The sequence below is a fragment of the Boleophthalmus pectinirostris genome, unplaced genomic scaffold (genome assembly GCF_026225935.1).
Source record: "Boleophthalmus pectinirostris isolate CB_2022bp ecotype Guang Dong unplaced genomic scaffold, ASM2622593v1 HiC_scaffold_2, whole genome shotgun sequence".
Lineage (NCBI taxonomy): Eukaryota > Metazoa > Chordata > Actinopteri > Gobiiformes > Gobiidae > Boleophthalmus > Boleophthalmus pectinirostris.
This window is the reverse complement of record NW_026571152.1, coordinates 34,495,459-34,508,686: the sequence shown is the minus strand read 5'-3', so window position 1 is coordinate 34,508,686 and position 13,228 is coordinate 34,495,459. Positions and strand designations below refer to the sequence as shown.

At 35.5% G+C, this 13,228-nt stretch overlaps 1 protein-coding gene across 2 annotated transcripts in view; it reads left to right on the top strand.

The window, feature by feature from the left end:
* ush1c (Usher syndrome 1C) overlaps positions 1 to 13,228 on the top strand; it is a 37,544-nt gene that overhangs the window by 3,056 nt on the left and 21,260 nt on the right. For both annotated transcript variants that reach the window (XM_020931149.2, XM_055155824.1), the window contains exons 2-11: positions 90 to 157; positions 1,955 to 2,098; positions 3,014 to 3,152; positions 3,843 to 3,951; positions 4,039 to 4,063; positions 5,603 to 5,660; positions 5,736 to 5,924; positions 9,264 to 9,323; positions 9,664 to 9,720; positions 12,458 to 12,600. In XM_020931149.2, the coding sequence (XP_020786808.1) occupies positions 90 to 157; positions 1,955 to 2,098; positions 3,014 to 3,152; positions 3,843 to 3,951; positions 4,039 to 4,063; positions 5,603 to 5,660; positions 5,736 to 5,924; positions 9,264 to 9,323; positions 9,664 to 9,720; positions 12,458 to 12,600 (992 nt within the window). The remainder of the gene's footprint in view (positions 1 to 89; positions 158 to 1,954; positions 2,099 to 3,013; positions 3,153 to 3,842; positions 3,952 to 4,038; positions 4,064 to 5,602; positions 5,661 to 5,735; positions 5,925 to 9,263; positions 9,324 to 9,663; positions 9,721 to 12,457; positions 12,601 to 13,228) is intronic.

Here is a 13,228-nt window from a genome sequence, read left to right as displayed (position 1 = left end):
GGTTTGTTTGTGGGATAATATCTTAACAAACTGGATTTTTGTAATTTTGTTTATGTATTCTGGTGTTGTAAAGGTGTATTGTTTTGCAGGTGGAGCTTCTAATAGAGAATGAAGCAGAGAAGGATTATCTCTATGATGTTCTCCGCATGTACCACCAGTGAGTATCATGACAACATTACATTTCCCGTAGATTTGGTTAAGATTATGGTGGCACAAGTCATTTTTATGTGAATAATTATACTTCTCTATTCAAATTTGAGGAGTATTAACATCACTTACTGCCTATATTTAATCTTTAAGCAGTCTTTTTTTTTCTTTTATATATTTATAAGGTTTTAAAATAATACAAGAGGATGGTCTGCCAACTTTACATTTTTTCTATGTTGGTGGTTTTGTTTTTATGTTGCTGCTGAACTTGAATTTCCTTTGGGATCAATTAAGAACCTACCTACCTGTCTACAATGAGTAACAAAGTCTAATTTTGTTATGCTTATATAATCCAGATTGTTTTTAGACTATGTGGGAGAATTTTAGACTATGGCGGGCCACTATAGTCTTATGCATTAATGGGAAACTCTGCGTTAACCAGTGTTGTAGTTTGAGTTTCCTTGGATACTTTGACACTGGCTGTTGATATTACATCATAACAAAAGCCATTAATATTATGACTGTATTTAATAGTCGTGACTTTCATAAAATTAATGTTGGATGTTTAATTTTATTTGGATGTTTCATTGTTTGACAAACAAATCAGCAATATTACACAATTTTCTTATCTATGTTATAAAGTTTCCTCATCAGAAACAGACCTGGAGTTATGTTTTGTTTCATTCACACATGTTTTAACACACAAACCTGCATACTTAGATTTCTCTCAAACCGTAAACACTCTGTTCCACCTTATGATGTCATGTGGTAATAATACAGGAAGTGCTCCACTGTGTTTTTGAACTCCATACATCTTCAATAGAGTCATTTGGATGATTTCCTGGATTTTCCAATTTTTACTGAACTAAATATAAAAGGAGCTGTTAACTTGAAAACTACCACTTCATGACATCACAAGATGGAACAAAGCATTTTGAGTTTTGGAGGTGTAAACAGGCTAATAATAAAGTGTTACCCACTATTATCATACATTTTATATATTTATAGACTACAGATTGGACCAGATTATAACACAATAACTGCAGGTTGCTCCTAAACTCTTCCCTGTACAGTGTAATAACAACCTGTGGATTGCAGGGGGCTGCTGCTCTAAGTCTATTCATGTTTGTACAAAGCTGGAGCGCCGTGTTCCCATTGGCTGAGCACAGTTTCCACTGCTCCTGACAGGCCTGGCCAGTTGTAAACAAAAGGGCTTTTCATATTCATCCCACGAACAGGATTGGAACTGCACTCATCAATAATTTACTGCAGAAACCTGGTGGACAGATTTTATACACAAAGTGAATTTATCCAAACTATTGTTCTACCTACCTGGGTTTTGTCCACTTTTTAACGGACCAAGTGATTTTTTTAGAGTCTAGTGAGTGGGGACCTGTTCTGGAATAATTTGGAGAGGTAGTATGGTAATAAAAGAGTTTATAAATGTAAAACAAAACAAGAATAATAAAACATAAATAACTGTATACTAGTCTAGCCCCAGGAGCCCCTCCACATACCACCTTCTGTGTGTCTTGGAATATGCTTGTTTTTTTTCTTTTACAACTTTTTGTTTTGTTTTTTATGTGTGTACAAAAAGCATCACAATTCCAGTTTAATCTTCTGCATGTGCCTTTAACATAAATAAAATGATTGAATGAATAAAGGACCACGTGTGTAAGTAACAATGTTAACTCATAGCAAACTGTTCATAGACTAGTTTTGAGTTTAAAGATTTTGAATATTGAGAAATGAATTGTGTTTTTCAGACGATTTAAAATGACATGTCTGTGTTAATCTCACTCCTCAGGTCCATGGATTTGGCTGTGCTGGTGGGTGATCTGAAGCTGGTCATAAATGAACCAAAGCGCCTGCCTTTGTTTGATGCAATCCGACCTCTCATCCCTCTGAAACACCAAGTGGAGTACGACCTGCTCACCCCCAAGAGGTCCAGGTGGGTTCAGGCATTCCCTTTAAAGTACTTTGTAATTGACCCTGCTCTTTAAAGTGCCTATTACAGGGTGGACCACTCATTTTACTAAAACACAATTAAGATTACGGCTGGGTATCATTAAGAAGTTGCCGATACTATACATACTTTGATACATAGGCCATGGTACGATACATATCTCGATGATACAGTGCAGTTTTGGTTTGATACGATATATATTTCAAATCGTTCCAAATCTGTTTAATAAAAAATAAAAGCTAAATCATGGCTGTGATACTAAAAGTCTTTGTTAAACCAACTCTTGTGCAAAGTTCATATGAAACACACCACTTTTACTCATAAAAACTGTAAAAATATCAAAAGTGTTGCATAAATGAGTTTCCTTCCTCTAAACAAGCAACAAAACTGTAGTGCTATAACAAAATAATTGAGTAAAAAACACCCAAAAATTCTCTTGGCGATGTATTGATACAGCAGCCCGCGATATTGACACTGTATCTTCACATTAAACTATACGATATATCGATATTTCAATATTTTTGTCCACTCTTAGTTAAGCTCATTATATTTAAGATTGTACACCAATTTTACGATTACTTCACAATCTGGCAATATTTTAGGTTTAAAATTTTTGTTCCTGTTTGGAAATCATGGCATCACACTAGGGAATTTCATAACTGAATTCTCTCTAGTGCATTAATATAGAATTCTCTCAAAAAAATAAACTCTCCACGTCCTGTACTTTTTCTTTTTTGTTTTTTGTTTTTACATTTGTTCACAAACTACTTCTTGATTGTTGTAAAATTATAATTTATATTTAAATCAGGCAAAAAATTAGAGAATTGTCAAAACCTTTCATACATGTTTATCCTCATGATTGTAAAATATGCTGTAATACTTTTCTTTGTACTTGTGTAGGAAGCTGAAAGAGGTGCGTTTGGACCGGACTCACCGCGATGGTCTCGGTCTGAGTGTGAGAGGAGGACTGGAGTTTGGCTGCGGTCTTTATATTTCACAGATTGTAAAAGACGGACAGGCTGCTAATGTTGGCCTTCAGGTATCTGCTCTTTTTGTTATAGTTTTTACTCAGTATCAGTGTTAATTTGCCTATGACAGCTGAGACTACTCATTTTATTTAAACACACTTAAGATCATTATTAAGATTTTGCTAAAAATTTTCAAATTTATATAGTATGGCGATTTTTTTTAGTTCCATAACTGTTACCTAGTAGCCATTTGGTACACTGGACCAAAATTCCTCTAATGTATATAAAAATTATTATTTGACGATTAAAAATATTAGAAAACACCTTTATTTTGTTGAAATAATTTTTACAATCTCAGAAAAATGTGTAATTTTACATTTATTTTTTTTTTACTTTTCTTTGCAAATTGCTTCTTGATTTGTGTAAAGCTACAATTTCGATTTGAAACAGGTATTGTCACACCAAAAATAGAGAATTATAAAAATGCATAACTACCTATGTAATAATTAATATAACCACAAGGTGGAGATCTGTGTCTTTTGTTCCTCAGTATGAAATCAGAGTCACTGTCTAAACATATTCGTGAATTATGTACAACAATCATAAACGACTAAACTATAACTATGTTAATAGGATTACACGGACATGTATTACAGTATTAGACAATAAATTAGAGTAATTTAATCCATATTCATTCAAGTATTGACTGTAAACATGTATCGTTTATCTCATGTATTGAACAGTTTGTCACTGATTTTCAGGTCGGTGATGAGATTGTTCGCATCAACGGTTACTCCATTTCCTCCTGTATCCACGAAGAAGTCATCAGCCTCATCAAGACCAAGAAGATCGTGTCTCTTAAAGTCAGGCGTAAGTCAAGATCTCAATTAAAAGTGTTTTAAATGTCTTATCTTAAATGTAAAAATGTATAACTCATTATATATTCTGTCCTCGCAGATGTTGGCATGATTCCTGTGAAAAGGTAAATGGTCTTTACTATTTATGAAGATTACATTAGATTTCGATTTATTGTCATTGCACAAAATACAACGAAACTTCAACAAAGCAAATCTGTAGCAGTAAAAATGAATAAATAAATTAGACACATTCTCACATCCGTACCAATAAAAACATAAAGGACCCTGTCAGGGAATTTACCCTAAGACATCAAATTACATTAAATAAAGACACACCAAAACGAGACAGTTAAAAGTAATCACTTGCGCAAGGGAGAGAGAGCTGTCAGAGCTGTCAATACCACTGGCTGAGCCTACTCTACTCTGCCAGCTCTTCTCCCAACAGCAGTATTTATTGCAGTCATTTCACAGATAACAATACAGTACATTATGTTATATCACACAACGTTTACAATGATCACATGCTAACAATCTTTAGGCTAAACCACCCTCCCATTTCACACTTGATTACAGGCTCCAGGTGATAAACAATTTGGTCAGTTTTCTCCCAAAAACTTATGCTAACCACATGAGGGGAAAAACCCTTAGCTGTCTTCTCATGGGTGACTCAGTAGATTAGCTTAAAGAGTCAGAAGTTCTTGAACTAGGACATATGACATACATATGGAAAAACCCAAAAAGCAATTGTTGATAACTTTAATCACACACACAAAAGATAAAGGAATTTAAATGAACACACAAATGCTTATGCATAATATTTAAATAACACATAAATTCTTTCACAGACCCATTACTGCAGCTTTTGAGCTTGGTATTGTGTATGTGCATTTCTCATTTTAATGGAGATTTTAAGATACTAAGTACTAAACTTAGACGTATTCTTAAGTATTCTATTACATTAGTTTACCAGGGCAGTGACTCCTCATTTTATTGATTTGGGTTATGTACATGTGAAAGATCCTATATTACACAAAAATGATATAATATAATGTTGCTTCTTCATCAAAAACAGACCTGGAGTTGTGTTTTGTTTCTTTTACACATGTCTGAATAATCTTTTTTATTAGTTTGTCTACTTCTCCAAAGCTCAGAATACTCTGTTCCTCCTTGTGATGTCATGAAGTGGTAGTTTCCATGTTTACAGCTACTTTTTACCTTTAGTTATCCATGGGTTTGTAGTCTGTTTTGTTTTGTTTTTGTTTTGTAGTGCTGCAAAATGACAGAATAAAAAACTACAACTACTACTAAAAAAAAAAAAAAAAAAAAAAAAAGTTCAGTAAAGATTGACAGTTCCAGGTCTGAAATCTTCCAAATTATTCTAGTAAAGGTGTAGTGTAGAAACATAATGGAGCACTTCTTGTATTACCACATGACATCACAATGTGGAACAAAGTGTTTTCAGTTTGAGAGAAGAATTTGGCCTAAATATGTGTGAATGCAACAATTTTTGATGAGGAAACAACATTATAAAGGATCACAAAATAGCACAATATGGGCCCTTTAACTTTGTTTTGGCTAATGCTTGCAGATATGGCAGATTTTGTCAATAATGGCTACTTTTAAAACATTTGATCCTGATCTCTATTCTGTTTTGTCTGTTTTAGCTCCTCAGATGATCCTCTCAAGTGGCAGTTTGTGGATCAGTTTGTCTCTGAATCTGGGGTGAGATATAAAGAAAACATCTTTTCTTAACTCTCTCCCTCCTTTTGTATTGAAGACTTTTTTTGTTTGGTGCAGGAGAGGAAAAACAGTTTGGCAGGTTTGGCTTCTATCGGAGGAAAGGAGATCAAGGAGAAGAAGGTGTTCCTGAGTCTGGTGGGCACGAAGGGCATGGGCATCAGCATCTCCAGCGGACCCACCCAAAAGCCCGGCATCTACATCAGCAACGTCAAACCTGGGTCACTGTCTGCAGAAGTTGGTCTTGAGGTAACTAGAGCATTTTTCTAGTTCTAAAAATGAAGCTATTGTGTTACTTTGCAGCGTATACCATCAGTATTCACTGGGGGTGTGATGCTAACTGAAGGCACTACTCTTTCTGAGGCTTTAGTAGACTTTAATCAGAGCTTTATTTTACCACAGTCTGACCAGAAAGAACTGACTTAGCTGGATTTGTCCTGTTAAACAAGTCTCTCACACATAAAATTTCAGTCACAGTCAGTCACTCTACTCACTTTTTGTTGAAAATCAAACTCTTTAAGAAAACCATGAATGCTCATTTTGATCGAAGGCTCCTGAAAATGTGCTGTTTAAATCCATTTTGTATTTTTTCATGAGTTTTCAGACAATCTTAGAACTTTTTTTTTATTGATGTTTGCCAGTTTGTGCTTTGTGTCACCATGGTAACTAGGGGTGTGCAAAAATATTGAAATATCGATTATATTGTATGATTTAATGTGATCAAACAGTATCGATATTGTGGACTCTTGTATTGATATATCATCAAGAGTATTTTTTTGGAGTATATTTTACTCAATTATTTTGTTACAGCGCTTCAGTTTTGTTGTTTGTTTAGTGGAAGGAAACTCATTTCTGCGAACACATTTGACATTTTCACTGTTTTTATGATTAAAATATTTGTGTTTCATATTTACTTTGCACAAGAAGTGGTTTAACAAAGACTTTTAGTATCACAGCCATGATTTAGCCTTTATTTTTTCTTGAACCGTATTGAATCGATTTGAAAAATATTGTATCGTATCAGAAGTGCACTGTATCGTGGCCTGTGTGTCAAGGTATGTATTGTATCGGCAACTTCTTAATGATACCCAGCCCTACATGGACAGACATATTCCACTATAGAAATACATGTAGAACACCCCCAGCTTGATTCCAGCAAAGTATCAATAACAAAGCTCAATTGTCCTGCCCTCTTGGCTTCTGAAGTAATATTCCCATTCATTTTTCCTATAGACTTTTCAACCAAAATAGGGTGACCAGAATTTCAGAATAAAAAACTGGGACATCTTCATTTTTTTGGCAGTTCGTAATTATAAAATTGTGAAATGAGCGCATAATTAAGGACAATTACTATGCAGAGATCATTCATGACTATCATGTGAGTCAGTATAGTCACATTTTCTTTGTGTTTTGGTCATTTTTAAGCAGCTTTTTTGTATTTTACAGATTACCAATAATTTATGCCTCTCTTTATAGTCAATAGGGATCAAATTGGTCAAAAATACATTTTTTAAATAAGAAATGCACATTTCTTATTTAAAACTGGGACAAATAAATGGTTTTAGATTTATCTGATGAGACAGGGGACACAGGGCTCGTGTAAATAGGGACGTCTGGTCTCCCTTGACAAAAATCCCACACCAAAACACCTGTAGAGTTGCCTGACCAGCCCCAGTCCCGTCTGGATTTGAACAGAATGTAGAACCAGACAGCAGAGGGTGAAAATCCTTTGTCCAAACTTGAGACGATCCAACCACAGTCGCCAATTTGTATCACGTGTCTGTTAAATGCGCAAAACATTACTCAAAAAATACTTGAACCATCCAGAACAAAACGTGTAACTTCTTTTACCTGAGATAAGTAATAGTTTGGTGCTTTGATTGTTGATTCTGTAAAAAAAATTCACTCAGTTTCTCAACCTTTAAGGTAGTTTTTTCCTTTATTTTTTTACATGTAAGCACTAAGCAGTCATGTTTGTTTTTAACGCAAAGGGAGCATGTGTCTCTTTGATTGGTTAATCCGCCTGTCAATCACACCCTCTGAAATCAGGGAGACAGAACACAGCTCCAGATCCACTCATCTTTGTAAAATTTTGTCAAAGCATGTGGTTCAAGCTGGTCATGTAACCTATTTAGAGCTTTCTGGGAGATAATCAGGCATCCATGTTCATAAGACACCTCATTTAAATTACAATATATTCCTGAAATTCCCACAATTGGGTAAATGACAGCTAGTTAGGTGATATCATGCTGTGGAACCATTTCATGAGAGCAGTTGGCACAGCCTCCACCAGATAAATTAGTGCACTTTTAAAAGTGCACTGCCTGTCTCCATGGAGATGTTATTGCTTTGACTAGAATGTTCCACACTACAGATTAAACCTATCTATCACGAGGGAGACAAGCAGGTTAAAGCACTACGCTATATTAGAGTGTAGATCTGTGGAGAATCGTTGTATTCACAGAAGGAATTATTGTATTTTTGAGCAATAGAAACACCCATCTTGAATATAATTATTTTGTTTATTTATTTCATTCATAAAGTATAAAAAGACATTAACAGTGTCACAACATCAAACATCAAAGAAATGAATGAAAAGGAGCAGAAAGAAGAGTCATCTTTATTATCTTTAGTTACCTTTTATTATAATCTTTGTTATCTGCCCCCTTTTCCCTTTTCCAGACAAAACATCAACACTGATAGTCACTTTAACATTAATGCTGAATAATGCTGGGTGGATATTTTTAATGTTATATCATGAAACATTCCAGGCAAAACAATAACATCTGCATGGAGACAAGTAGGTAGTGTACCCCCCACCAGACAAGTTGTGCACTGTGTAGTTTTCTGGTGGAGGGTCTTGCCTTCATGGAAATGCTATTGCTTTGTTTAGAATGTCCCTCAGTCATTAAACCTATCTATTTTCATGGAGACAAGCCAACAATGCCTCTAGACCAAGTTACAAGTCAGATCTGCGGAGAGGCGAGCTCACTCACTGTAGGAATACTGTTTTAAAAAAATATTTTTAGCAGCAAAACACCTGTAATTGAATAAATGCAACATAGATGAGTTTAATGCCATACTGTAAGACCTTTCAGACAAAGCAATAATATCTCCATGGAAACAGGTTTGTGGCGGGCCCTCTGCCAGAAAAGTTACACAGTGCACCTTTAAATAAATGATAAACTTCTGTGCCTTCTTTATCATTATTATTAGTTTGTAGGTTTTACTATATGTGCATAAGAAACTACATCATTTTTGAAACTATGTCATGAACAGGGGTTATTTTTTTCTTCTCACTCCTTTTCGAGAATTGTGCTTTTCTGTTGTTTACAGTGTATGTGTAGTATGTGTATTATCGTTTCTCTCTTGGCACAAACTCGAAATAAAAACGTCAAGTATGTTAGATATATATTTCTAGACTGAAAATGACCTCAAAGCTGGTTATTCCCTGCCCTGCCTTAAAATATTTCAGGAAGCCTTTTGGGAAAAATTACGAGAAATTGACTTTCATAACCCCAGCGGACCTCGGAGCCGCCAGTGACTGTTATAAAACAAAATCACTGTATTTTTGTCTCTTTATTTCAGATTGGAGATCAGATTGTGGAGGTGAACGGGGTGGACTTCACCAGTGTGGATCACAGAGAGGTAAATGTTTGGTTAGCAGTCTGGCTGGTAGTTTCATTAGGTAAATATGTACTTTTAGATTAATCCACTGAGCTGCAGAAATTAGACAAATGATTTTTAGCAGCTGTTGTCATGTCGGCAACCAGACGGAACATCACCTCCAGTATTTACAACAATTTGATTGTATTTGCCCCGTGTTCGCTTCAAAACATGTAATTTAAATCTGTGTTTGTTTGTCACTATCACTATCTCTGTCATTAATCTAAATTGGTATGCGAGAAGCAGCTGGTGTTTTTTTTTTTTGTAAATGTGACTTTAACAGTGAAATTAAATTAAAAGTGTTTTGTTTTGTTGTTTCCAGGCTGTTAAAGTGTTGAAGAGTAGCAGAAGCCTGACTATTACTGTTCTGACGGGGGCTGTAAGTGCATTTGTTTACATTTTACAACTATCCATGGGTTTCAGAGCGATGAGAAACTGGGGACTGTTTGCAGAGGAGATCTTATGAGAAATAAATACATTTTATGATAGCATTTTCAAAACAGTAAACAGTAACATGGTAATCTTAATATGTTGTGTGTTAGCAATAATACAACTTACAAGTGTAATATTGCCTCTTTAACAATTTATTGTTATATCTGTTGCAAAAGTCCTTGAAATGGTGCAGGAAGCTAAAACCATAGACAATGTATATATATGAAGTGAAAAACAAAAAGGAAGTGAGCATGGGGGCGCTTCTGGGTCCATTGACTGGCTCCAATTTACTTTCTATTGAAAAAAACATCGCCCCTCTTTCTATAACTGCTGCTGTCGGGCTCCTCATTTTGGTCTTAAAATGTTTGTATTAACCTGCTCTAGAATAGATTAGAGTAAACTTTATTGTCATTACACATGTATTAACACAAGGTAATACAATGTGGTTTAGCAGCTAATCATAAGGAAATACAATAAATACAATATAGAAAATATACAGTGTATTACAGTGTAGACTGTAGTGAATATATACAATTAAATATGGCAGTATGAACAGAATTAGGTATAACATACATAAATATGTATGACATATATAAATGAGAAAAATATATATATGAACAGGTCCGCTGTAAATAAATAAATATAAAGTTATGTGTATGATCTACATCACAGGTGTCAAACATATGGCCTGGGGGCCAGATCCGGCCCTCTAAGACCTTTAATCTGGCCCTCGGCTGATTTTCTACTAAAATATTTTAATTATATTTTCTATTAAAATATTGTTAATTTTCTTTGGTGTTTATCATATCAGCGTCTCAAGCGTCTCTGTGCGTGGCCCCTCCCACCAGAGCAGCACAAATGAAGACTTGTCTCTTTCCAAACTCTCTTAAAGGACGATTGTTTTGACTGAAATCAATGTCCAACATGAGAAAAGTGGAGCCGAGTGCAGGATTTTAAAAGAAAAATTTACTTATTCCTATTTACATACAAGTTCATGTTAAAACTTTGTGTTGAAATTAAATTTTTCTTAAAGTTTCAAGTTGTTCTTAAAATTATATTTTGTAAAAGAAAGAATTAATCAGTTAAAAAAAAATTTTGTAATAGATTTGTGTTTCTCTGCACAAATATTTGAACTTATTGTTATTTTTGGTGTTTATATGACATGATCCGGCCCCTTTGGGATCAAAGTAAGTTCGATATGGCCCCCGGACCAAAATGAGTTTGACACCCCTGATCTACATGATCCTGGTGTCTTTATTTTGCTATTTTTCCGTAATTACAATTCCTAATATGGACCTGGCTCCAAATTTGCCCACGTAACTACCGGCCTCGATGAGCTTCACTTGACTGGAGCTGAACGAGTGACATATGGATGATGTCACACTCCCTTAGTCCACTTCTTTATAGAGTCCATAGCTAAAACAGAGCAGAGAGAGAGAGAGAGAGCGCAGACATCAGTCACCTCAAATGCCTTAAATGAGAGTAATTAGTTTTTTTTACTGGCCCCTTGTGGCTTGGATCCTAAATCATTTGCTTAACACTTCATACTGGTTCAATACTGACATTTCAAACAGGAACAACAGTGGTAAATGTTTGTCTCTCAGAAGGATTTGTGATTTATTTGTGCATTTAAAGAAATCACATTACGTCCTTCGTGGTTCAGTCAGTCTGTCTGTGAGCTGGACATTTATCCTCTATGAGTCTGATACGATTTTATGTGGAGCCTGTCAAATGCTTTTCATTTGTCGGATGGGCTCAATGAAGAATCCGAGGATGGAGTTTGGTGTGACACAAAGATTAGCAAAATGACAAATTATAGATTAGATTAGATGTTATTTGCTCATACAGTAAAAAAAAACATTGTAAACAAAAGCAAAACATAAAAATGAATGTGCAGGAGAGAGTGAGAAGATGGTTTAATAAGACCACCTCAATCAGTGTATCATTCTTTCATTAGTTTTTCTAAATAAAACAAATTTTTTTCATTATTTGTCTCCAAAACCAAAATCAAAAAACGGATAACAATTCATTTTTTTCAGTTTTTGATTTTGTGTTTAAATGAATAATGGAAAAAAACGGATAACGGTTTATCCCGTTTACGTGACTTAAACTGTGATGCTGGACTTTTCCGCCCCATACGGACTGAACCAGGACTAAACCAGGTCCAGGTCTCAGTCCTGGTCTCAGTTCTGGGCTGTTCCCGGTCTCAGTCCTAATCTGCTCCCGGTCTGGTCTTGGTGTCAGTCCTGACAGTTTACGTGGGTGCACCTCTGGGCCCATCCCGACACTCAGTCCTGTTTTAGTCCTGGTTCAGTCCTGGTTCAGTCTTGGTTCAGTCCTGTTTTAGTCCTGGTTCAGTCCGGCATCGCAGTGTAAGTCACGTAAAGAGAAAACGTCCGTTATCCGTTTTTTCCATTATTCATTCAAACACAAAATCAGAAACTGAAAAAATAAATCAATATAGGTTTTTTCATTTTGGTTTTGGAGACAAATAATAAAGAAAATTGTTGTTTTTTCGTTTTCTTAATTTTAGTTTTATCTTGAAAAACAAATGAAAGAACAATACACGGATTCACCTCTCCTGAAAACATGTTTCTAGACAATTATGTGGTGTATCCTGTTCTTGAAAAGCTCCATAGTGCAAAAGTTTAAACCTCCTTGCCTGTGTGTGATTGGTCTCTCAGGGCAGTGAGCTGTTTATGACAGACGAGGAGCGCTTGGCAGTGGAAGCCCGACGGGAGCTGGATCGACAGGAGCTGATGCATCAGAAAAAAGTGGCGCTGGAGACCAACAAAATCATCAAAGAGCAGCAAGAGAAGGAGAGACAGTGAGTCCAATTTACTCTGCTCCGTCAGGGACCACTCTCTCGTGTCCTATCCTTTTCCATTTAGTCAAGAGGAGACATTCTGAGTGTGCTTCTTCTAATTAGCAAAGCAGTCGTTGACAAATATTCAATCAAAAAGCAGTAATTACGTTACGGTAATTACGTTACAGTAATTACAGACTGACTGCACAAGTGTTAACTGTGTAAACTGGCAGATGGTTCTTATAGCTGCTGTGTGGATGGCTGTCTAAAATATCTTGTTAATAGGAGTTGATTATTTGGGTAACACAATTAAGTTATTTCCCTTGTGGATCAATAAAGTTTGTCTAAGTCGAAGTTTAAGTGCATTTGTGGCTGTAGCTGTTGTTAACTTCAGCTCGGTATATTGTATTTTATTTATTACTGAGGCATTTGCAATTCGCACTCACAGCTGCTACAACCTTAAAGATCCATGTTACGCTATTTTCTGGTCTGTTATAATGTTGTTTCCTCATCACAAACAGACCTGGAGTTATGTTTTCTTTCATTCACCATGTTCAACACACAAATCCTGCTTAAAGTTGCAAAAAACCCAAGGCACTCACTGGTTAAAATAAAATGCCTTAATTAATTTACAGCATGTCTTAATGGA